At 34.8% G+C, this 27,255-nt stretch overlaps 1 protein-coding gene across 6 annotated transcripts in view; it reads left to right on the top strand.

Annotated features, from left to right (window-relative positions):
* Nucleotides 1-26,872, top strand: part of FAT1 (FAT atypical cadherin 1) — a 175,584-nt gene extending 148,712 nt beyond the window's left edge. For 4 of the 6 annotated variants that reach the window (XM_031941398.1, XM_023505791.2, XM_031941397.1 and 1 more), the window contains 12 exons: nucleotides 842-985; nucleotides 2,522-2,719; nucleotides 3,842-4,643; nucleotides 4,795-4,926; nucleotides 5,020-5,177; nucleotides 6,828-7,290; nucleotides 11,408-11,561; nucleotides 11,776-11,886; nucleotides 13,040-13,671; nucleotides 15,220-15,357; nucleotides 24,150-24,185; nucleotides 25,394-26,872. In XM_031941398.1, the coding sequence (XP_031797258.1) occupies nucleotides 842-985; nucleotides 2,522-2,719; nucleotides 3,842-4,643; nucleotides 4,795-4,926; nucleotides 5,020-5,177; nucleotides 6,828-7,290; nucleotides 11,408-11,561; nucleotides 11,776-11,886; nucleotides 13,040-13,671; nucleotides 15,220-15,357; nucleotides 24,150-24,185; nucleotides 25,394-26,022 (3,597 nt within the window). In that variant the 3' untranslated portion in view covers nucleotides 26,023-26,872. The remainder of the gene's footprint in view (nucleotides 1-841; nucleotides 986-2,521; nucleotides 2,720-3,841; nucleotides 4,644-4,794; nucleotides 4,927-5,019; nucleotides 5,178-6,827; nucleotides 7,291-11,407; nucleotides 11,562-11,775; nucleotides 11,887-13,039; nucleotides 13,672-15,219; nucleotides 15,358-24,149; nucleotides 24,186-25,393) is intronic. The other 2 variants (XM_031941401.1, XM_031941400.1) reach the window with 1 other exon arrangement.
* Nucleotides 26,873-27,255: the final 383 nt, after the last annotated feature.

The raw sequence follows: 27,255 nt of genomic DNA, 5'->3' as shown, positions 1-27,255 counted from the left end.
GTACCAGAGCATTCTATTTCTGAAGGGAGAGAAAGAAAAAGCATGGCAAAGTGATAATGATGATTGAAAACATTAATAAAAACATTTTAAAATTATGTTTGGTATGGGTCTATGTAGGTGCTCCTGGAATGGTTGACTAGAATGAGATTGGACCATCACTGGGCAGGAGACCAGCCCTCTTAAGTTCTTCCCATCATTCATTTAAAGGAGGAGTAGATCTTTGAAAGAAAAATCAAGTGTCTTATCTTACTCTCCATTGGATATCAGTGAAAAAGAAATTTTAACTTTTGAGTCTTAGGTAGTCTTAGGAGCAAGACCACAAGATAGTAACATAGGCAAAACGTAAGATTTCTGGGATAAATGAGAAGGAAAAATTTTATGTAAAGTTTAGCCAGAAAGAGTATGAAAAAATAATTATATACTTCATGAGGGCCCATTGGCTGAAAATAGACATTGAACCTTGGGGGGGGGGGGGGGGAGGATGGACATTAATAAACTTAGATTCATCATCTATTAAGTTACTGTTTTAATTCACTATTTATCAAGTATTATTTTCTACTTCTAAAAATTCTAATGGAAAGTATTTTGGCCATATTGCAAATTATTTTAGACTTTGTGGGCTTGTCTTAGAACTCCACTAATGTACATAATATTTCTGAAGAAAAATGGATACTATGTTCCAAATAAATAACTGAAAATTAAATGAAAGATAAACTTTTGAAATAACATTTCTAGCCGGGAGACTGATGATATTATCAATATATGGGAGAAGATCATATTCTTGCTAATATGCTTTTCCATTGGTTACATGAACTTAAAAAAAATGTATGTTTTTCCAAAGATTTCAGGTTATACACTCACAGTTCAAGCAGCTGATAATGGCAGCCCACCCAGAGTCAATACAACCACTGTGAACATCGATGTATCCGATGTAAATGACAATCCTCCAGTTTTCTCAAAGGGCAACTATAGCATAATCATCCAGGTAATTTCACTTAGAATCATGATACAAAAGCTGAATCAAAAGAAAATAGAAGCCTCTCTCTTATTTCCTTAAGAAGTAATCATTTAATTTTTTGTATTGAGAATTTTACTGAGGGTGAATTATTATATGCTCCAGATGCAGACAGATACAAACACACACATATACATATACATGTATGAATAAGCATGTATGTATGTGTGTTTAGGCTGTAGTAAACCTATATGTATTGATAACCCTGCAAAACCTAACCCAACATTCCACCTTCCATCTCAGTGTCTTTGCATCTGCTGTACCACATTTGGAATGTACATCTTCTTTTCCTTTAAAACACAACTCAAGCATCCTTTTCTGATCCTCCCTCCCCCATTGTTAATGTCGCTTTTCCCAGGGGTAACCCTCCTAGAGGTTACCCAATTTGTATATTTCTGCTATATACATCTTTATATGTTCTTGTTGTCTCCAATAAAATGTAAGCTCCTTGTGAACAGGAATTGTTTCATTCTTTGAGCTTATATCCCTAGCACAGTACCTGATACATGTAAGTGATTCATAAGTACTTATCTAATGCTAGACTGATATTTGTGGGAGAATCAATAAAGAGTTCTGACTGGGTATATATAACCAAACCCAAATGGCCGTAGAACTATATATTTTTCCAGAAGACTTTAAGTCACTGATATTTGCTTCATGACCTATGTGGGATAGGAGCAAGAAGGTATTGGCCTATGGGGTTAGGGGAGGCCTTCTAAGTTTAAGCAGCTTCCTCTGATGCCTTCCTATGCTTATCTGTTTAACCGTCCAGGGAATTATTTGTGGCCCAGCTTTCATTCATTTTCTGGCCCAATCATCTACTAATAGCTACTGTATTATCTTCTTATCCTTGAAGTAGGCACAGAAACATTCATTTGTAGTGTTCCTGAAGACTTTGAAGGACAATTGCACAATCCAATACAACAAATAATTATTGAATGCCCACTATGTGCAAGCATCATTTCAAATTTTGCTGTTCTCCCTGGTATTAAATTCTTTCATTTGGGAACTGTTTTTTAAAGTTGCTATTCAAAAAATAATAAGGGAAAAAATGATTGTTCTTCGGTGGACCAAACGTTTGGAATAGTAACATAATTCTCCAATTTCAATGGATTTTCACTTTTAATAATTCTATCAAACATTTGTTAAATACTGAATATGTATCAGGTACTATCCTAAGTGTCAAGGATACAATGAAAGGCAAAAACAGTCTTTGTCCTCAAGAATTAGATATTCTTTAAATTGCTAAGCACAAACAAATATATGCAGTGTATTGGTTCCCAGCAGTGGGATGAGGACTTCAGTAGAACTTTCTGTAGTGGGTGACAATAAACTGCATTTGAAAGAAGCCGGGAAATTTAAGGCATGAGGTAAGGCAGAGGTAAGACAAGGCATGACACAACACATGCCTTCAGTTAAAAATTTAATTTATTTATAAGTAATTGCATGTGTTTTTTTTTGGGTTTTTTTTTTTTTGTTTGTTTTTTTTTTTATAAATTTGTGTAGGAAAACAAGCCTGTGGGTGTCAGTGTCTTGCAGCTGGTGGTAACAGATAAAGATTCTTCCCATAATGGCCCACCTTTTTTCTTTTCTATCATGAGTGGAAATGAAGAGAAAGCATTTGAGGTTAACCAAGAAGGAGTCCTTATTACTTCAATGGCCATAAAGAGAAAAGTAAAGGATCATTACTTCCTTCATGTCAAGGTACTGTCTTTAAACTGATTTCACGGTTGGTTTATGATTACGAATGTGTTGTTCCTTCAAGAGTTTGTCTGTGCTCTTTCCTAGTATTCCCATTTAGTCCCCAGTTGTCATTTCTCCTTCCATCTCCTCCAGATATTAGTGAGTGGATGGTCTCCTCGCACTTGAGCATGAATCATGTACATTTTCTTACCTTTACCAAGATAGAGACTGGACTTCATAGGCCACTTGTCTTCATATTTTCTCCTCTTTGTTTATTTTCACATGATGTCTTCTCTTATAAAGAATTACCTTTTTTGGGTAAAATTTTTCTAGCCTGATTTTCACAATACACAAATTGCTGATGACCAATTTCCATCTGAAGAGAGCTACCTTTAAGACTGCCTTAGAATAAATGCTATAAAAGAATGTTGATTTTTTTTTTTTTTAAGAATGAAATAAAGGATGAGAAAGCTTGCTTTTGATGTTGCATTAAAATAAGAAAAGCTAGCATTAGTACAGTTCTTTAAAGTTTACTCATTTCACAACATTTTGCATATGTTATCTTCTTCGATCTTCACAAGAATTCTGTAAGGTAGGTGCTATTATTAAACCTATTTTACAGATAAAGAAACTGAGGCTGAGAGATTATGCCTTGTTCAAAGTCACACAGCTTGTAAATGTCTGAGGCAAGATTTGAAGTCGGGTCTTTCTGACTCCCAAGTCCAATACTCTGTCCTCTGTAATACCTACCTGCTTAAAATCCCTTGGGTTATGGCAGGGATTCTTCTTGTGGATCTCATGGGCTTTTTTTTTCAACACTTTCATACCTATATTACAATAAAATTGGTTTCCTTTCTAATCTTGTCTATGCATTTAAAACCATTATTTTGAAAAGGGGTCCATAGTTTTCTTTTTTTTTTTTTTTTTAAATTTAATAGCCTTTTATTTACAGGTTATATGTATGAGTAACTTTACAGCATTAACAATTGCCAAACCTCTTGTTCCAATTTTTCACCTCTTCCCCCCCATAGTTTTCATAAGATAGTCCAAATATAGGAGTTAGGAACCTCTTGGTTTATGGAAGTTTCTGTTAAAAGGCTTGACTACAATAAAAAAAAAATGACTTTTTCTTTTTTCTTGTAGGTGGCAGACAGTGGAAAACCTCAGTTGTCTTCTTTGGCATATATTGACATTAGGGTTATTGAGGAGAGTATCTATCCCCCTGCCATTTTGCCATTGGAGATTTTTATTACCACCTTTGGGGAAGAGTATTCAGGTGGCGTTATTGGGAAAATCCACGCAACAGACCAAGATGTCTACGACACTTTGACATATAATCTGGATCCCAAAATGAACAACCTCTTTTCCGTCTCCAACACAGGTGGTAAGCTGGTAGCCCATAAAAAGCTAGATATGGGACAATATCTCCTTAATGTCTCAGTGACTGATGGAAAATTCACTACCATGGCTGACATCATGGTGCACATCAGGCAGGTCACACAAGAAATGCTCAACCACACCATTGCCATCCGCTTTGCTAATCTCACCCCTGAAGAATTTGTTGGAGACTACTGGCGTAACTTCCAGAGGGCTTTGCGGAATATCCTGGGTGTGCGGAGGAATGACATACAGGTGGTGAGTTTGCAGCCCTCAGAGCCTCAGTCAAATCTGGAAGTTTTATTGCTTGTTGAGAAATCTGGTAACACCCATGTCTCAATGAAAGTTCTCCTGCAAAAGATAAATTCGTCTGTGGCCGATATTGAAGAAATCATTGGTGTGAGGATCTTGGAAGTATTCCACAAGCTATGTGCAGGTCTGGACTGTCCATCAAAATTCTGTGATGAAAAGGTGACTCTGGATGATAATGTCATGTCAACTCATAGCACTGCCAGGCTGAGCTTTGTCACTCCCCGTCACCACCGGGCAGCTTTGTGTCTTTGTAGAGGTAAGAGAGTATCTCACAAAAACAGTCTCACTGCTGCATGTGTATATATATCTGAATGGAAGCTGCAGAGAAGGGAGCATCAGACTTAACACTTTCATGGTAGTTACTGTAACTAAAAGAATCTTTTCTTCTCATTCTTCCCTGCCCCCAGAGGGAAAATGCCCACTGGTTGATCATGAATGTGAAAGCAATCCATGCCCTGAAGGTACTGAATGTATTACTGATCCAGAAGGGGGAAAATATACATGTGTGTGCCCAGGTGGCAAATTTGGCCAGTGTCCAGGTGAGATTTTGCTTATTGTATTTCAAAGCTCAAACTGGCCCTTAAAAAAAAAGTTTTCCCTTGGTTCTTATCTTGTTTCTTTGTAATTTACAGTTGGTTCATCTGTAACATTTACTGGGAACAGTTTTGTCAAATATCGTCTTATGGAAAATGAAAGCAAATTAGAAATGAAACTCACCATGAGGCTCAGAACTTACTCCACTCACGCAGTTGTCATGTATGCTCGGGGAACAGACTACAGTATTTTAGAGGTATACACATAACTTTTCCCTAATTATGGAATGCTGTATGTATGTCTTTGTGTAACATTTGAGAGTCTACTCTTGTCTGGCCATTTTCTTCTCACAACAACAACAGTAATAATAGTTATAGTAATAGTTTGCTTTTACCCCTGATTTATGGTTTACAAATTACATTCTTCTAAGGTAGTGCAAGAATTACTACTTGCATTTAATGGAGGAAGAATAAGGCTGAGAGTTAGTTAGTTGTCTTGTCCACAGTCACACAGGTTACTAAGTGTTAAATCTAGAGCTCAGGTCTTCTGACTCCATTGCTAATAATTTTTTAATCATAATTTAGGCTTAATCAATAATAATAATTTATTAAATAAAATTAATGTCATTATTTGAGAAGTATCAAAGCCCACATTTAAGAAATATATTAGTGAAGACACAAATAGTAAAATGAGTATTTCTTTGTAGTTATGAGTGTTGCAATATAATTTATTAAGAAATTGTTTTGTCATTTTAAAGCATAAATATATTGTTTCTAACTACCTAAATACAGAGAAGGAAATAGCAAACTGCTCCAGTATCTTTGCCAAGAAAACCCATGTATGGTATGGTTTATGGAATCACCAATAGTTGAACATGACTGAACAAGCACAGCATAAGTATACATCAGCATTGATTGATAGCTACATACTATTAACATTCAGATTCCTGTTAATATTAAAAATTGAGCTGTGCATTGTAGCCTGTATCTGAAGTCATCTGTGCTGCTGGGAATCATGAAGAGGATAGATTGAATGCAGGGTTTCTGAGCTGCACGCTGATTGGGGGTCCACAATGTATCTGGTACCAATATAGTAACATCTCTTGGGGTTAAAAGACCACTAGACTGCCTAATGAGGGGAGAACCACTCCAGACTGGAAAAGTATCAGGAACTAAAAAAAATGAAATTTCAGCTAGGTGGCACAGTGGATAAAGTGTCAGTCCTGGATCTGACTTCAAATTTGGTCTCACTTACTTACTACCTGTGTGACCTGGGGAAGTCACTTAACCTTGTTTTGCCTTAGTTCTCTCATCTGTAAAATGAGCTGGAAAAGGAAATGGCAAACCACTTCAGTGTCCTTTTCAAGAAAACCTCGAATAAGATGGTGAAAAGTTTGAAAATAACTGAAGAATAACAAAAATAACAAAAATCTTGAGAGGAACTGAGAAAGTATCCTTAATATTGGACTTAAAGATCTGCAGTAATGTCTCTTTTTTTTTAAATGACCATGACCAATTCCTTAACATCAAACTAATACTGATGTTAGCTGAAATGGTACTTTATTAACAGAATACAATTATTGATTACTCTTAAAAAACGGTGCAGTTAATAATTTGTACCAGTGTTTGGATTCCTAAAAGAATTGTTTTGGTTTTTTTGTATGATCAAATCCCTTTGTTCATCTGTTTAGGTAGCATTTATTAAATGTCTACTGTATACTTGCCACAGACAATTTTGCATTCCATCCATGGTACTGAATTCAAAAAATCTTTTTTCCTCCAATCTCTGATCCATAGATAACTATCTGACTATTTCCTGTAAGGACCTTGATAGATGGAAAAGGGAAGAGAATAGCTGAAGATTCCAAAAGAGTAAAATAAATGTTAATAGTCTGCTTTCATTGCAGATTCATAATGGCAGACTTCAGTACAAATTTGACTGTGGAAGTGGTCCTGGAATCGTTTCTGTTCAAAGCATTCAAATAAATGATGGGCAGTGGCATTCTGTGTCCCTTGAAGTGAATGGAAACTATGCCCGACTTGTTCTAGATAGGGTACATACGGCATCAGGAACAGCTCCGGGCACTCTGAAGACACTGAACCTGGATAACCACGTGTTTTTTGGAGGCCACATTCGTCAGCAAGACTCAAGGCCTGGTAGAAGCCCTCAAATCAACAATGGTTTCAGAGGCTGTATGGACTCAATTTATTTGAATGGTCAAGAACTTCCTTTAACCAGCAAACCAAGAAGTTACGCCCATATTGAGGAATATGTTGACGTGTCCCCTGGATGTTTGTTGATGGCCATAGAAGACTGCTCTAGTAGCCCCTGTCAGAATGGAGGCATTTGTAACCCCTCGCCTAGTGGAGGTAGATTTTATTTTTTTCGTTAAATTTCTACATGTGGCACACAAACACACATGCCTTTTAGCACAAATACCTATGTTGGCTTTTGCTGTGCTTGCTATATTTAGCCAAATTGTAATGGATATTGTCTGTCAGTACAGTATAAGAATCCAGCCAGCACATATATATAAATGATATAGTGTTTGCCACTCAGATTTTATGGATCTTAGAATTCTTCCTGGCTGGGTCCAAGAAACAGATGCTGGACTGACTGCTGAGCATCTGTTGGCTAAGTCTCAATCACATGCTGGGGGGAAGGCAGAAAAAAGATACCCTATCTATCACATGCCTTACAGCACCAAAGACATAATTGACCCTGAAATTCCCCCAAAGCTTTAAAGGCCTGTGCCCAAGGAAAAGTTGGAACTGAGCCCACAGACTGATATTGGATTCCAGCTTTTTCTTGAAACATTGGCACATCAGTCAAGGGAACTGTGAAACTAGGTCTGCTGGATTCCCCCCCCCCCCCCCCCCCCCACAACATGTGAACAATTGAATTTATAGCAGTTGCTGAATCCCTTTTGTCACTGCTATGGCTCCCATTAGTTACTAGATGTAGAAAATTGGGAGGTGTGGTCATTTGGCTTCCTGGCCAATAGCCAGAACCTCAAAATAGAAAGACAATGATAAAGTACACCCTGTGCTCCTTTCTGCTCTTTATGATAAAATTAAGATTCCCCACTATGGTGATAATAAAGTCAGATTAGTAAATTCAGATTTCATGACATAGACTATTAGATAACTACATTGAGAATAAAATGTAGGTTATTATAGTTTATAGACATAATGTAATGCCGGAGAAACTGAGCAAGACAGATTAGAGAAAAATTTAATAGTTTATTAAATGGAAAGATATACTGGGACCAAATGGATCTTGGTCTCAGGGCTGGACCAAGAGTATTGGGACAGCAAGATTTTTATAGGATAACAAGAACAATGACATAATGGGGGAGGTACCTGGATGGGGAGGGAGGCACTTAGGATGACATAATGGAGGGAACTACTGGAGAGGTTACTGATATTCTAATGATGTCTAAAATGGATATACTTTTATCCTGTTAAACATTAAGAAGGAATGATTATAGCCCAAAGATATAAAAACTTTATCTCATCAAACATTTAAGAGGGAATGATTATAAACTGGAGTTTTGGGGCAGAGCAACTGAGGTAGACTCTCTATCTCATCAAACATTAAGAGGGAAAGGTTATAATCTGAGGCAGAGTAACTAAATAGGACAATTGGAAAAACTAGATCAAGACATCAAAAGGAAACTGTGGCACAACAATAAGATTTTCTTTTCTCTGTGAGTTTTAAAAATAATCAACATGATTCTGTCTTTGCTTCCTCATAAAGTTTTGTGAAAAAAAAATTTATTCAGTAAGTTCAACAATCAATCTAAGAATTGAAAGGGGGCTCAGAGGTCATCTAAGAATGGACCCTCTACAACATTCCTAAGAATGTTTACTCCACCCTTTTAAAGCTCAATGAAAGTGCTGGGCCTGAAGTCAGGAAAGACATGAGTTCAAATGGAACCTCAAACATTTACTAGGTGTTTGAACCTGGGCACAAGTAACTTATGATTGCTTCAGTTTTCTCAACGGTAAAATGAGGCTAAGAACAACTCCCAAAATTGTTTAGCACAATGTTTTGAATGCAATAGGCACTGTATACAAGTTTTTTCTCCCACTACCTCCTCACCATGGCAGCCCATCTCACTTAAGTATACTTCTAACTATAATGAAGTCTTTCCTAATAGTCCAACAGAAAACTGCCACTCTGCAACTTCAGCCATTGTTCTAAAGTGTTCTTTCTGGGGCCAAGGTGAAACGATTTTTCACATGACAGCTCTTCCCATGCTTGAAAAGAGATAATGTCACTTTTCTTTATAACTAATCTCAATTCTTTCTGTTGATTCTCATATGGTATGATCTCCTCATCATATGTACTCCATTTTGTCAATGTTCTTCCTTTTGTGGGGCAACAAGTATTAAATATAACATTCCAGATTTGACCTAAGCAATCCATAGTCCAACAGTTAAGCCATCTCTTCCTTTATTTTGGACCTGATGTCTTTATTAATGCTGCTTAAGATTGCACTAAGTTTCTAATTCACAAAAATTATTAATTATTATTATTGTATTGTTATATTTTTTTTTACACGACCTATTGATTGAAGTACAGTCCCAACATCTAGTAATTTATGCAGGTGTTGTGTTGGGGTTGTTTTAACCCTAGGTCTAGTACTTTATATTTTTTTCTTATTAAAGTCTAACTCATTGAATTCTGATTATAATTCTAACTTGTGAAGTTCATCTTTGGCTTCCAGCTCTGTTGTCCAACACATTTCTTTTCTCTGACAGCAGATTTAATTAATATGCCATTTATGCCTTTATCAAAATCTTTATGAAGATGTTAAACAGCATAGAACCAAAGCCATGGATAGAGACTGAGACCTCCCATAATTTAACCAATTTTGACTCTACCATTTTATTATTTCCCAACTCACATCCATCCATCTTGTCCATGAGGATTCCGTAAGAGATTTTATGATCAAAAAATCTAGCATTAGTAACCCTGTCAAAAAGAAAACAAAGTAATCGGGCTTCACTTGTTTTTGTTGATTACTGTGATCATTGTTTCTTTTTCTAAATGTTCATAGATCATCTCTCTGAAGACATCTATCTCTAATCTTGTGATCCTTCCATTTTTCATGATGATTTAAGGAGCACAGAAAATAATTTAGTAGTTCTTTTAGTGCCCTAGGATATACTTTATTCAGGCCTATTGACTTGAATTTATTGAAGGTAATTAATTATTGATGGTGGTAATAATAATAAAATCTAGCATCAATGTAGTTTAAGGTTTGCAAAATTCTTTACAACTATCTGATAATCCTGGAAAGTAGGTACAAATTTGATCTTCATTTTACAGATGAAGAAACTGAAGCAGTTAGGTTAACTGCCCCCAAATCACATAGCTAGTAAGTATCTATAGTCAAATTTGAATTTGGATCTTCTCAACTCCAGGTCCAACATATAGTTCTCTATTCCACATAGGTTTTTCATTTCTAACTCTTTAATTTTGAAATTTAGGAAACATATATTTTGTAACAGGATCATTTTCCATTGGATTGAATATGAGACTTGATAGGATACAGTTTCCTGATGTTTGTGATGGGAAGGCCCTTTATTAAGGTGTGGTGCCAGTTGGAATAGATAAGGAAGGATTCAAGAGACTTTGAAGATCCACAGTCTAAACTAAGACTTAGAATGTCTATTTTGAAATTTGGATAGCATATGAAGAGTACCTGATACACTTTATCATAGTGACTTGAAGATGTGATATTATAGGGGGAAAAAGTGAATGTAATGGAATTTAGAATGACACATCACTTCCTTTTTTTTAGTCATTTTAGATAAGTATCAGCATTCTAGATAAAAATTTAGCACAGATAATGAAATCTTTCTGAATTAAATTTTTATTTCCTGTTTGCCCTAGTTATTCCAAATAAGTATGTTATGTCAGAATTGGTAGAGTTGCTGAATATAGAGTTAAAAAGATCTGAATTGATTTTCTTCTTTTAACACTACAGTCACCTGACCTTTGGGGTTGCAGCTTCTTGGCTTGAATATAGTAAGTCTATAAAGGGAGTTCCTATACTGAGGTCCCCACAATGATAAAATAGCAGGTCCTTTGTGTATTCACAAATTCCAGAATAGTTAGATTTGATTTAAGTAATCAAAGGATCTCAAATTGGTAGGGACTTCTGAGACTGCTTAGACCAATCAATAAATAGATCAAGACTTCTCCCTTTAAGAAGTGGTCATCCAGCCTCAACCTGAAAACCGTAGGGAATCCCTTACTACCCAAAGCAGCCCATTCTACTTTTGTACAGTTCTGATGATAAATAATTGATTGTCAATGACAATGCAAAATGGCAAAGGGAAGGTTTTATAAGATAGTAAAGTACAGACCTCAGGTTGCCTTTAAAACTAATTTCACTTGAAAGCAAAAGCTAACATATTTTGATTTATCTTGTAGCATAATTTTTCTTTTCTTTTTTGGGGGATCGTGTTCTAGGTTATTACTGCAAATGCAGTGCCTTGTATATGGGTACACATTGTGACATCAGTGTGAATCCATGTGCCTCCAATCCTTGCCTCTATGGGGGGACTTGTATAAGAGACAATGGTGATTTTATCTGCCAGTGCAGAGGCCTGTACACTGGACAGAGGTATGTTGGCTTCTTTTTCCCTGATAGTTTTAAAGCTTCAGGCATCATTTAATATTTTTTGTCAACAACTATTGAGCTCTAAGTTTGCTTCTTGATTTTTTTGTTTGTTTGTTTCTATTTTAATTTCATCATTATAGTTTGTTTTTGTTACTTTAATGTTTTTTTTCCTTAACCCTGAAACAAGTATTATTAATGGATTTTTATGACTTCTTAGGTGTCAGCTGAGTCCATATTGTAAAGATGAGCCATGTAAAAATGGTGGGACATGCTTTGACAGCTTGGATGGTGCTATTTGTCAATGTGAAGCTGGTTTTCATGGAGAAAGGTGAATGAAAATAGTCATGTTTTACATTTGTAGCTTCATATCCTCCAGATTCATAATCCTCTAGATTAACAAATATGATAAAAAACTAACCTATTGGAATCATATAATTAAAGTGTGTAATCTAGTCAATAATTCTATTAAATTTTCTTTTATATGAAGAAAAAATAAATTCAGCTAAGCAAATTACTAGTTTGGGTAAAATTTAAAGTAAATAAGTGAACAAACTAGTCAAGGACAGGCCATCTTCAATGTGTATTATTAATGTTATATAATATAATATATATATATATATATATCTTTTAATATAATATCTTTTAAATGAGTAAGTCATTGAAGCAGATTTGAGGACTTTTTTGTGGATCTTCCTTTTTATATATAATAAAATTTTAGGAATAGGGACTGGATCTATGATATCATATGGACCTTCACTACAACTTATCTTAGAAAGTTATAAAGCATGAAACATGAAGACATGACCACCATAGGGACTTCCCTTTGTCCAAAAGGAAAGAGTGATTTCCTAAAGTGAGTTTGCCCTGCCCCAAAGATGCCCCTATTTATAGGTGGCATTGTCCTCACTGCATCAGTATAATAACTCATTAAACATGCTTATATGCTAGGCCCTATGAATACAAAGACCAAAATAAAAATGGTTGCTATTCTCATGAAACTTATATTCTGTTGAAAGGATATAAAATACACACATCAGCAGATATTATATATATATAATTCAAGAAGATTTGTTAATTTGAATTCTAGATAGGGGGCTTTCTCATCAGTATTCTATCTAAGCTTCAAACAAGCAAAAAAAAAAAAAGGCTAAATCCCCCTCTTTGTTATAACTAATGGGTAAATATGAATTATTGCTCAATTTTCATGTTTAAAAGACACTTCTAAGGAAAAGAGAATTTTTCACATTCTTTCTGCTTTATCTTATTTAACAGAACATGAGAAAGGACTGAATATTTGGGTCTAAGTAAATTAAGAACAAATTAATAAATCCAACCTTCTCAACATGCTTTCAAAAGACTAAAAAATAAAATTTTAGAAATGACTTCTTTAACAAAGGAAAAGTTTTCTGAAGTTCTACTATCATTAAAAGTCCTCGAGTTTTTTATCATTGGTTTTATGCTCTTGGCTTTCTTTCTGACAGGTGTCAAAGTGATATTGATGAATGTGCTATTAATCCTTGCCGTAATGGGGCTCTTTGTGAAAATACCCATGGCTCCTATCGCTGTAACTGTAGCCATGAATATCGAGGAAAACACTGTGAAGATTCACTTCCCAATAAGTATGTCTCAACTCCATGGAATATTGGATTAGCTGAAGGAATAGGAATCATTGTGTTCATTGTAGGTATATTCCTACTAGTGGTGATATTTGTTATCTGCCGCAAAATGATCCGTAAAAAGAAGAAGCACCAAGGAGAACCCGAGGACAAACATTTGGGACCCACAACAGCTTTCTTACAAAGGCCATATTTTGATTCAAAACTCAATAAGAGCATTTATTCAGATGTACCACCCCAGGTGCCTGTCCGCCCCATTTCTTACACTCCAAGCATTCCAAGTGATTCCAGAAACAACCTTGACCGAAATTCCTTTGAAGGGTCTGCCATTCCAGAACATCCTGAATTTAGTACCTTCAATCCAGATTCTATGCATGGACACCGAAAAGCAGTGGCCGTCTGCAGTGTCGCACCCAATTTGCCTCCTCCACCTCCTTCAAATTCTCCTTCAGACAGTGACTCAATTCAGAAACCCAACTGGGATTTCGACTATGATAGTAAGTACCTCCTCCTTCCTAAATAAAATGTCAATGAGATAAACCTTGTTTTTAAGTATGTAAAAGGTCAAATCAAGCAAACAGCCCACTTGCTGTTTCATATTACCCCCTTATCTCATGACTGTGCATTTGCACTGGTCTTTTTTCATGCTTATAATTCCCTCTCCTCCTTGCTTCCTTCATTTTCCTCAAGATTTAGCTCAAATAAACAGTTTACAGGAAGGCTTTCCTAATCATTCTCTGCTCATTCTCCCCTCCCTGCTCTCTCCCAGGAGAACTTTCCTTCTGAAATTACTTTCCACTTATAAGGTATATGCATATGTGCAGTTGTTTGCCTTATTAGATTATGAGCTCTTTGAGAAGAGACTTTTTTTATATTTCTTTGTAGCACTTAGCATACCCAACACATAGTAAGCGCTTAATATATGCTTGTTGATCATATGGCTTATAAGGAGTGAATTTTACAAAGAATGGGAGTAAGTGTCTAAAATTAGATTGGAATGCAGGTCTGTCTTTCTACTCTAGATCGTTTTCTGTCCAAAGATAGAAAACCTACCTAACACCTCCCTAAATACATGATAGTTTAAAAAAGGGAATTCAGTCAGGAGAGGCTTTCAGAAATCATCTGAGTCTTCTGGTATGATTTAAAACTTCAAAAGTCTCCATATTTCAGATCAGCATTTATTTTGGGGTATGGGGGTGGGTTCTTTTTTTTTTTTTTTTTTTTAAAGAATGAAGTTCATTTTTCCACATTTTCTAAGTAATGCCCTAATATTATGACTGCCTTTTGAAAATCTAAATAGATTGTGTTTTAATCAAATCACATCAAAAGGGAAAAAAGACACAAGAAAGAAAAAACCACAAGCAAACAACAACAAAAACGTGAAAATACTATGCTTTGATGCACATTCAGTCTCCATAGTTCTCTTTTAGGATGTGGATAGCATTTTCCATCCCAACTCTCTTGGAATTGCTTTAAATTACCACACAGTTGAAAAGAACCAAGTCCATCACAATTGATCATCATATAACCTTGTTACTATGGTACAATGGTTTTTTGGTTCTGCTCAGTTAATTTAGCATCAGTTCATGTAAGTCTTTTCAGGCTTTTCTGAAATCAGCCTGCTCATTATTTCTCATGAAACAATAATATTTCATTACATTCATATACCATAACTCATTCAGGTATTCCCCAACTGTTGGGAATTCACTCAGTTGCCACTACAAAAAGGACTGCTACAAACATTTTGCACTAACATTTTGGGTCCTTTTTTTTTTTCAATGATCTCTTCAGGATACAGATATACAGATACTACATCAAAGGGTAATAGCATAGGATTCTTACACAACAAGTAGTACCTAACCTTATCTCTGTGGAAGAAGCTCCCCGCCAGAAGTTCCAAACTTCCAGGGACTATGTTTTAAAAAATTATCTTCCCTATTCCCTGTCAAGAATATTGTCAGCTTAGGGTTCATTTAGAGGTTGTTCACTTGAAGTCATTATGTCATTATTGATCACCCATTGTTTGCCTGTATTTTTCCATATAGGTAAAGTGGTAGAACTTGAACCCTGTATTTCAAAGAAGCCTCTAGAGGAAAAAGTATCACATCCTTACAGTGCTCGGGAAAGTCTATCAGAAGTCCAGTCTCTCAGTTCTTTCCAGTCAGAATCATGTGATGATAATGGTATGTTAGAAGAACATTTTCCTATTGTGATAGCTGCCGATGTTTCTATTCTTTCCTTTTATATTATAAAATTATAAAATATTATGCATATTTAAATTGGATGACCTTTCTTAAAGCCCTTGAGATTTTATTTAAACCGTGTGCCTATTTTTACGTTAGTTACAAGCAAATATATAAATCATTCACATTCAACAGGCAATTGGACTTTAATAATTTGCATATACTTTCTAAGTAAGTTTCTTAAGTTAATGCTGTTCTTCCCATTCCCCATAATCCAAAGTTCAGTATTGAGTTATTAGTGTGATAGAAAATTTTATCTAAAGGACATGTCAGATTTGTTATTTTAGTTCATTTCAACAAACATTTATTTAAATGACTTTTATAAAGATTTGTGTTTGAGAAAAGCCATGAGCATTTTCTAAATTTATTCAGTTTAATTTATACACCTCATTTTTAGGGAAATCCCCCACCCAGAAAAGTAACAAATCATCCATGCCTTCCAATGATGATTCTTATCTATACCCTTCTATAAATTCTGATATGTAAAGGAGCCACTCAGGGAGCTGGAGACCTTTAGGCTCTCCTGGAGAGAGGTAGACACTGTCCACCGTCAGTGTGTCTGATATATATAAACTATGGACTTCATTCAGCTACATATCATTTGGGCAATATGCATTCTTCACCCACTTGATTATTCCTGTGTATCTACACAAGGTCAAGTTCCTTTGAATAGCTATGAACTTCATTGAGGGAGTACTGTAATGATATAAAACTTGATGAAATTTGTATATCTTCAAAAGGGGACATCTAACAGAACCTCTTTATCTTTAGAAAATTTCTTTTCCTTTTAGATGTATTTGTTTCTAGATAGCATACATAATAGTGTTGAATATCTTTGGTTAGTATGGGTATCTCTAGTTTTCTTAATATTGATACCCTAAGGATTGTTGAATAAAATGATCTCTGGTTACATTAATCTTTGTATGCTCTTACCATATATAAAGAATTTTTTATTTGACATTAGCAACTAAGGCTGCATTTTGTTTGGCTGGGTTAGATATTTTATTACAATCAACAAACAGTAAAAATGGCAGGTCTCCTTTTTTTAGAGTAGATAGAAAATTCTAACACATTCACTTTTCTAGAATTATAAGATTTTGTCTGTTTCCTTATTAGCAATGGAATGTAAGAAACTGCTTCTATGTTCCTTTAGATATGTAATGAAGGAAGTTCATGAGAACTTCAAGGCAGAAGATAAAGAGGCTTACCTGGTTTTTCAACCACTATGAATAGCATTGATAGCCAATCATACTTTTTTGAAATAGAAAAAAATACAAATATACTCAAAAATAGAATAAAATAATTTTAACTATCCAAAATTAACTTTTTTAAGGTTTCTTTTTAGTTTTTATGCCTTAGAAAATACTTGACTTTTATGTATTTATGTATTTATTGATAAGTCCATGATATAACATCTGGTATGCTGGTAAGAGCCTAAAATTTGGACTTAAAAGAATTGAACTGGTTTAAATTTTGAATATTCCACTTAACTGCCTTTGTATTCTTGAGCAAATCACTTAAACTCTATATACTTGAGTTTTCTTCATCCGTAAAATTAGTGATTATACCTCTGAGGTTTCTGTAAGAAATATCTACCTATAAAAATATAAAAGCCATACACATCTTTTCTTGCTCTATCTTTTTTAATTCATAAAGAATCCTAATTACTAGAGGCCTTCTTCTGATTCTTTCATTATTTCAGACTGGTTAATGCAAACGGTACCTATTCATTTCTTTACTCTCTTCAATATGGCTGTCCTTTCTTTTCCAATCATGTCCTCCATGGTGCTTTGGGGTACTACTCTTTATATATGTCATCCCTGATAATATATCTCAGTCTTCAAGTGTTTTCACATAAAAACTTTTTAGAAAAAATTGTATATTTCAGTTCTTCTTTTAACATAATTTGTTGATATGAAAAAAGAATTTCATATTATTTCTAGTTCTAGAATAATGTGGATCTGCAAAATCCACTATCGTATTAAAAATTGTTACATATATCTCAAATGTGGTACAAAAAGAATCACTTTTATTATACCCAGGGATAAAAGTCAAATCACAATTTTTTTTTATACCAGTTCAAATAATTAGTGTCACTATGTAATGTTCTCATTAAATATTCTTCCTTAATATCTATGAAAGTTTGGTTATAATGACCAGAATTGATTTTTTTTTTTATAATGACCAGAATTGATTTTTTTTTCCCCTTTACTCTCTACACTACCTAATTACTGTCTAATTTTCCCCACTTAGAGAAATACTTTAATGTGATGCCAGACAAAAGGACTAAAACTTAATTGAAAAATAATTCCTGTTCCCCGTATCTTAGTGACCCTCCAGAAATTACTTTGCCATTCTGTATATATTTATACTCTCATTTATTTCTACTCTACCCCATCTCTTTGAGGGTAGAAGTTATTTCTTGCCTACTACTTGTTACAAGTAAGCACTTAGGTTTATTAATTGATATTAGATTTGCCAGTTTGCCAATTGATTAATTATCACATCAGGTTATAAAATGAAAGTCTGATTTGTAGGATCATCAATTATATCATCAATTACAATATATTAAATATCTACACTTCATATACACATCAGTCAACTGAGAGGCAAATCTGTCTTTTAAGGTAATTCCTAAAGTGACTACCATAGTTACATCACTGAGATATGTCAGAGAAAAGATTTGAATCCAGAACTTAACTTCAAATCAGCCAACATATTTTTTAGAGACGATACTTAATGTATATTGAATTAATGTATATTGAATTGTCAGAAAGTGCATTTGTGGCAGAAGTGTTGCCCAAATGCAACTTTAAATTGTCTTTATTTTGAAGAATCTGATAAGAGATTCCCAAAAGTGTTTAACCAATTTGATGACCTTGACCTTGAATACCATGACATCTGACATTTGGATGTCCCCTTCCTCTTTCATATTCTCACATAAAGAAAATCAGGTAGTTAAGTCATGGAGGACAGAGTCCTCAAAGCACTCTCACCCTTTTTCTATACAGAGCCTTCCTAAAATCAGCACATTAAAGCTGAGAGAAACGGAGATTCTTTGGCTTTGTATTTGTTTATATTACAAAGCCAAGTCTTCATGTACAAAGGGGAAGGCCAGTAAGAGAAAATCGAGTGAAACTTCTTCATAGTAAGGAAGTAACAGCACAGAGGTCTGTTGCTGTCCATATGTATCTCTTCTTTTGTTCCTTTATGTTACAGGATTCCTTTGCAATTTTGACTGATCTTATTTCTCTTATCTCCTCCTCACTTATCTTCCAGATGTGGATAGCCTGCAAGTCTTTCTCCTCAGCTCTGGTCACTTCTGATGCTTTCTTCCCACCTTATTGAAACATGATTAAAAATGATATCTCCCTCCCTGATTTCTCCCGAGGAGTTCTCATTTCTTGTTTCTAGCAGCTATTAAACATCTCTATCTGGATATCATGACAACACCTCAAAATCATGTTTGAAATTGACCTCACTATCTATTTATTTCCCCCGTTCTCCCAAAAAGTCCCTCTATCAGGCTGCCAAATTTTTCACTATATTTTGAAACTGTTCTGAGCCTCCCATTCTTTCAGGTTTATACCTCAAATACACATCTTACTTCCCTCTCCTTTACCTCTAATCCCAAATGAAATCAATATCCAGATTCTTTTAAATTGTAAATCTACAATTTAGTAGATTCTTTTGGTTCTATCTCACAGAAGCTTGCTGCTCTATATTACCAACTTCTTCAGCATTTTCAATCTTGTGGATAATTCTAATAGTCTTCCCACTTGGCTCCTGAACTGTTATCTGCCCCATTGTCAAGACTGTCTTTCATACTACCATTTTCCATATTTCATGCCTGCATGTGACATTTTCTATTTCTCCATTTGTCAAAAAAAATTTTTTTTCTTTCAAAACCCAAGTCAGATACTACCTCCCCATACTTCCACAAATGAAATAGTTTTCCCTAAACACTCATGCTTTTTTGAACTCTCCAACTCTCCTTAATATTGAAGTAATTTGTATGTGTACATTATCTAACTGTAAACCTTTCTGATCAAGAACTTTGTTTTCATTATCTTAGCATTTGCTCCATCTAAGGAGAATACTTTGCAAGTGGTAGATGATTAACAAATATTTGTTGAATTGAATTAAAAATTAAGTTGCCTCTTAAAACTTGTCATGTTTAACTCTTGAGACATTTAAGTTAAGAAAAAACTCAACCATATTCATATGATTTTAAATTTTAAGAAATTGGACTTCTGTGTGATTGTTCAGCTAAAACAGTGGAAAGTTTTAGATTTGTTATTGTTGTACTTATTACTCAAAAATAAATACTGAACTTTACCAGGAGGTAATTGGTGGGGAAAGTCTCAGATGTATAGATGATGCAGTTTATACAGGAAAAAAAAAATTAACCATGCTACGAAGTTTATGCTTTAATGGCAAATAATAGTGACTGCAATATTAGAATCATCCCTTATAGGTAGTCATGTTTGTTCTTATGTTATATTTTCATACCTCTACTAACACTAGTTTTTCCTAACCTTTGCATCCTTTTACAAGCTTCCTTGGTGACGGTAATACACCTTGTCAATGCTGTTGTTGATGTTGACATGGTGGATAAAGAAGGTATCTATCAGTACACGTTCACACATAGATGCTTCGCTTTTCATTGTTTACACTGGCTTCATAGGTACAGTGGCTTAATGATTTGCTTTATGTTAATGAAGTCGTCCTCAAAACATGTCTCGTGAAATCTTTTCATTTCTATTATATGTATCAAGAGGAGTCAATAAGTATGTTTTTAGGAGACTTTATTTTAGAAAGATAAAATAATTGCTTCCAATGTATTTTAGTAGCTTTGAATATATTAATACTAGACTGTCAGGAAACTCAGCTTAAAATTTTATCTCTACTGGCGATTTATTCTGTCTTGTTTTCTCTTGGCCTTAGTTATTCTCATCTGTGAGATAAGGCTATTGGTGTAGATAAGTTCTAAGAACTAGTCCAGGCTAATATAATGCTTCATATTCAGACATAACACAAAGAGTAATGCATACAGTATTGATCCATAGTGCTGATTTAAAAAAAAAAAAATGTTGATCTCTTATTGTCTCCTCTTTTTGCATATATGTATTTTTTGATGTTTGTAAGATGTGCTATTCCACCTGTGGTATTACTTCATTGTTTCCTTTGATTATTCGAGTGAAAAGGGCATTTGTTTTTCAAATAGGATTTCAAGACACTTAGCCTCTCTAATTCAAGAGTGCTCAAAACAAAAATGAAATTAGCTCATGTTCTGTGGAATGTGTTTGTTGGGTGTATTTATTTACAAGCTCCAAAACAGGAATAAATCATTCTACTTTCCTCCTAAATGGTAGCTGAGACTTCATCTGGCTTATTTTAGGTCCAAGAGTTTTGGGCAGCAGAGAATAAATTTAAAGACTTACATTAAAGATAGATGATTAATTTATCCATGAAAATGAGCTTACACATTGGTTAAAAATTGAAAGGAAAAGACAGTCTCTAAAAGACTAGTTTGAATGATTAGGATAGGATGAGATGAATCTTATAATTTCATTAATATGAGGAAACTCTTATGAATGCACATCTGTACCTGCTCTGTAATTTAGTTACCTGGTAGAGAGGTAGAGGTGGGGGGAAGGAGTGGAAATCAAGAGATTTAGAGGTTTTTATGGGGTAACATTAAGTGTAGTTAGGCTTTGAATTCAGTCTTATTAATTCTAATTCTAAATGGTGTAGAATTCTACACCAGGGATTCTCGGTCCAAAACAGAAGTTATCAGGGTAGAAGGAGGGGAAGAAAGTATCAGTGAGAATTCATCCTACTTTCTTCCCAAATGGTAGCTGAGAACCTCCTCTGGCTTATTTTAGGTCCAAGAGTCTTAGGTATCAGAGAGCAATTTCAAAATAATATTAAGCTGTTTTAATTTCTAACATGATAAATATCAGTATATATTGCCTACATAAACAAAAGCCCTTTGGAATCCGGTCATCAGTCCATTTTAAGAATGTAAATGAGTTGCAGAATCAAAACCTGGGAGAATTGTTATATTCATTATCCTACCTGTCCAGAGTTAAATGACAACCCTTAAACTGAGGCAGAGCAGCATACTATTCACCCCATCTCTTAATGGTGACAGCAGTTTGTTATAAAATATACTCAACAGAGCCTGTTAACTTAGAATTTTATGTGCTAGACTTTTTGAGATAGTATTGAATAATAGTTTAATGTCAAATTAGGTTGTCAGAAAAAGGTCAGTGTTATTAAAGTCAGAGTTACTAATTATAATTCCTCACCCAATTAGTAAACATTTAAGTGCCTACTGTGTGCCAGGCACTGTGCTAAGCACTGTACTTGAGGATATTGTCCTCTCAATCCTGAAAATATACCAGATTTAAAAATCACCACGCACATTTTTGTGGATCAGTTGCCTCCCAATCAACAGATCCAGATTTGGTTAGTGGCTGTCTGAACTTTTTGTTGTATACTGTGGTAATAGGTAATATTTTTCACATGGCACTTTGAGGTTTACAGCACTATGAGTAGGTAGGGCAAATATTGATATTCGCATATTACAAATCAGAAAGCTGAGGCTCAGCAACTTGACTAAACTCATACAGTTTCAAAAATAGCATTCAGAGACAATTTGAATTCAAATCCTCCTGGGTATAAATTGTGCTCCATCAATTACTACATGTTGCATTTCTCAGTAAATGGATATATGTCACATACCCCATATCAACACAGGTTAGAGAAGCAAAACATAGTTCCTTAAAACTTAAGGATTTGTGTGTATCTTCTTAGTAACAGAATGATAGGATCACCTACTTAGATCTGGTAGAGGGCTTAAAGGCCCCCAAAGTCAAAGTCCTAATTTTAATACATGGGAAAACTGACACTTAGTGACATTAAGGGATATGTCCCAAGGTCACAAAGTTAAAGGGGCAGAGCTGGGTGTTTAATCCAGGACCTCTGACTCCAAAGCCAGTGATCTTCCTGCTAAACCAATAAGCATTTATAAAGTATCTACTATGTATCAGTAACTGTGCTAAGTTCCTAAAGATATTAAGACAGTCAAAAGAGACAGAGCCTGTGCTTGAGGGCAGGGATCTCCCAATTTAAGTGCACTTCATTTGTGTCATCAACTGTGCTAAATTAAAAGTTTTTAAGGGTCATTAAAATATTTCTGTTGTGATAAGTTTAGCTAAAATGTATTATTTTAATTATTTTAGACAAAAGACTGAGCACAGCTTTCCAGGACTTTGGTTAATATAAGAATTGTGTCTTGTATTCCTTTCTAGCTGCCACATTTTAGAAAATGTTTCAACAAATTAAAACATATCAGGAAAGCAAGGAACTTAAAATCATGTCATAGAAAGACTGGTTAAAAGAAATGGAAACAATTTAATTTAGAGAAGGTAACATTTGAGGGCAAGGAGGTTCATATAAGCTGCTTTTAGATAATCTGATGGGCTGTCATATGAAAGAGTCTTTCATCATCATAAATACACACATTTATAATTGGAAAAGACCTAGATGGGAAGGGTTTACTTTCTACTCCTCATTTTAGCGAAAAGGAGATTAATTTGCCTAAGATTACACGTCATATGTTACAGAGCTGGAGTCCTAAAAGCCTAGGCCTACTGATTTGAAATTCAACATGTTTTTAAATTGTCCCACATAACTTATTTTGGCTTAGTCCCAGTGTTCTAACTTACTCCCTAAATTAGGAGGAGTTCACTTTCAATAAAACGGCGGTTTTCAACTTAAAATGAATAAAATCTATATAATCATTAGAGCTTTCCAGAAGTGGGATTGAACATTGTTAGACAGTGGTGATTTCTATCCCTGGAGATCTTCTAGTAGTATCTTTTAACAAGATTGTGATAGCAAGAATCCTAAGAAGCTATAGGCTGAATTATATACATGACCACTGAGGTTGCCTCCAGTCCTTAGATTATGTTTGCTGAGATGCCCCAGAGTTAACTAACAGCCATGTTGTGTTCACTCTGTTATACTTATCAAAGGATGTATGTAATTACAGGTTGGAGGAAAGAAAATAAGCTATTAAGAGTATTTCCTTAGAAATTGGTTAAAAATGTTAAAGCCAGTCAAATCATATTACATTCCATCTGCAGTGAGCAAGATTTTAAAAGAAATAATGGTAAGAATTGGACATAGGTGCCTTAAGAATTGTTTAATATTCTGGAAAGACATTTGTGGTTTTCCATCATCTTCAACTGGAAGGTGAATGTGAGAGGGAGCGAACTGTGGATTATGCATGACCTAAAAGAATAGAGTTTTAATACCTTGCTAATTGTTGTTATCCAGGAGCATTTAGAGCTAATAATTCCTATCTATTTTGTTTTCAGTACTATAACTGTATGATTTTAATTGTGTAGGGTTAAGAATTTTGCTCATTTTCTTCCAAGTGCAGATTTCAAATCATAAGAAAAACAAAATAACTTATTTAAGGAGAATGTTACATTGCACAGTAATTGTTGTCCTAAATTCCTCCCAACATACTTCATTTTTATTGTAATAACCCTTTCCTTTCAGTAGGATAACTAGAATCTTGTGAAAAGTCAGGAAAGAACCCAATTTCCTATTGATGCTACCAGCAATCACTGTATCTTTACTGTTTCTTAATTACATTTCCTGTTTGATTCCTAATTGTAAATATTTTCTTCTCTTTTTTACTTTGCTGTATAAAGAATCTTTCGCTGCACCTGATCTCACCAAATCAAAAGGTGACTTATGCATGCATAGTTCATTGGTATTCTATTTTTAAAAGTTTATTATGTAATGTTTGATTTTAATACTGATTTTCTTTCACTTATTTAACTTTGTTTCCTGCATTAAGGAGATACAACATTCATTAAGTATACAGCATTTACGTCATATTTTTTTCTAAATAAAAATGAAAAGAAGACAGTTTCTTCCTTCAAAGAGTTTACAGTCTAATAGTGAGCCTACACACAAGTATAGTCTTAGTGCAGTTTTAATCTGTATAATAGAAGGTAGGATTATAATAGGGCAAAGGAAGAAGCCCAGACAATTTATTTTGGGATTTTGAATCATCCTGTGATTCCAGTTGTAATAGGAACTCCTCTATTCTCAGCATTTAAGAGTTGTCTGGAAGCCTTGAAAAGTACACAAGAAATGGTTTGCCCAGAGCCAATCTTTACGTGTGATGGAATTTGAAACCACCTCTTCCTGATTGTGAGGATGGATTCAAAAGATCCTAGCAAAGTTTGAGGAAGTAAGAGAGCCCTGGTAGAATAGAGGATTAGTTTTATGGAGAAGAGCTTTTAAAAAGTAGAATCTTAAAAGACAAAAATGAGAACAGAATGAATTTTTTCCCACCCTATATATAGGGATAAAGCCTGATTTGCTTGCATGTACAAAAAGAAGTCATTATTCAATATATTACACATTTTGGATTTCCCTCTCTTTAATATTGACTTGAAAGTTTTTAAGTGTGTATTTAGGTTGCTCATATAATGAATAAATTTCACTCAGAATTTCTGCTCAATATCAGATCAAATATTTCTTAAGATTCAATAAGTCCTAAACTAAACTAAGATATATTTCACCAAAAGAAGTTCTAGTCATTAAAATATAGTTTGTAGAAGCATGTTGGGTTGATTTTTGTTTGTTTGCTTCTGAATATTTTATCCACAATTTAATTTTTAGCACATTAAAATTGTTTGCTTGACTGTTGTGCATTGCCATAAAAATCTAACTTTCAGAAAATATAACTGGTGCCTACTAAGCTTTTGGACTATCAACATTTGTATATGGGTAAGGACCCTGAGGAATTCAGTTGAGTTGAACAAATGAATTTAAAAATAAAACATGTCTTAATGCTACACTGTCTACTTTTCTTCAGAGTGTTTTATGTGAAAGAAATGCTAAAACATTTAATTCCATTTTGTACCATTTTCCCTTTTTCTAGGGTATCACTGGGATACTTCTGATTGGATGCCAAATGTTCCACTGCCAGATATACAGGAGTTTCCCAATTATGAGGTCATTGATGAGCAAACCCCCCTCTATACAGACCCAAGTGCAATCGATACAGACTATTACCCAGGAGGTTATGACATTGAAAGTGACTTCCCACCTCCCCCAGAAGATTTCCCTGCACCTGATGAACTGCCACCATTGCCACCAGAATTCAGTGATCAGTTTGAATCAATACAACCCCCTAAAGACATGCCTGCTACAGTACGTAGCTTGGGCTCTTCCACAAAAAGTCGGCAGAGGTTCAACTTCAACCAGTTTCTGCCCAATTTTTATCCCATAGATATGTCTGAACCTCAAAAGACAATGAATGGAGAGAACAGTAATTGTAGAGAACCCTTTGCCCCTTACCCTTCAGGATATAATAGAGACTTTGAAACACCCACTGTAGACAACATATCCATGTCTGTGTATGCTTCGACGGCTTCATGCTCCGATGTGTCAGCATGCTGCGAGATGGAGTCAGAGGTCATGATGAGTGACTATGAGAGTGGAGAGGATGGCCACTTTGAAGATGTGACCATTCCTCCATTGGATACGCAGCAGCATACAGAAGTCTGACACTCAAATTCTGGAGGGAAAAAAAAAAGTGCCTGGACTTTCAAGAACTTATATTCTAGACCAATATCCTGAAGATCTTAATTTTCTTTGCAGCAGCGTTTGAATGCTTTGTTTTCTATGAACTAAAATTGGCATGGCTGCCCTGGATCATGCAGCTCATTTCCACATGTTACCTGGGTTTCATTTCCTGACCTACTGTGTGTGATTGGATGAATTTAAGCTTTACATTGGCTGTGCCATTCATAAATGTGTTTTTTTTATTTACTTTTTCTATCTTAAAGTAATAAAAGCAAAAATCAGCCAGACCTCATCACCATTTTAGCATGATTCATCTAGATTTCATTACATTAACTTTTTTCTTATTTTTTTTGTAAATGTATGTACAGATTTGTTTTTAATAATTTTTATTAGATTTTGTAGATATTTTGTCAGTTCATTTTCCACTGAATCTTAATGTTGTTATTCTGTCATTGCCCAGATTTTGATTATCGGGCTTTTGCTGTATGTCCATTTTCACTGTGGTACGTACAATTCTTCATGAAAACATTTCACTATATTCTTGCAATACTAGCTGTATATAGGATGAAGGGAGACTTAGTACTTTCTAGGTCAGACACGGTACATGGAGATGTCTTAAATGGGTTGCTTTATTTTAGAATTAAACACATTTTTCCCTTATTGGAAAGTGTAATGGGGACCCTCTGCATACCTGTTTAGAACCAAAACCACGACACAGTTTTCATAGTGTCTGTATATTTGTGATGCAATGGTCTTGTAAAGGTTTTTACTGAAAACTATTAGCCAGTCTTTCTTACTGACAATAAATTATTAATAAAATACTTTAGCTTTATTGCTTATTTTCTCTGACCTTTTCTCCTTTTCAAGTTGGTATTTCTTTTCATATGGACAATTTTGTTTTTAGTTTTGTGTCTCCCTCCCCCCGACCCTCCCACCTTTCCCCAAGAAGAGTTCTTTCTCAATTTCCCAAATCCCAATTACAGGCTTGGCCAGCAGATGGCAATGTGTGGCTACATGATAATATCCCTAGTGCTACACAGAATGATGTAGGCTACTCAGTAATGTCCAATTGCCACTGTTATTGATGCTTGTCCTTTGTTCTTGAAGAGGAATGTGACATCAGCAGGGTGATGTCTTGACCTATAAGTAAATTGGATTTAAGTGAGGGAGAGCTGTGCAAAGTCACCAACCTCACTCTCCAGAACTATCTGAGTT

This window comes from Sarcophilus harrisii, chromosome 6, assembly GCF_902635505.1.
Source record: "Sarcophilus harrisii chromosome 6, mSarHar1.11, whole genome shotgun sequence".
In the NCBI taxonomy this organism is placed as follows: domain Eukaryota; kingdom Metazoa; phylum Chordata; class Mammalia; order Dasyuromorphia; family Dasyuridae; genus Sarcophilus; species Sarcophilus harrisii.
This window is presented reverse-complemented; position numbering and strand designations above follow the sequence as displayed.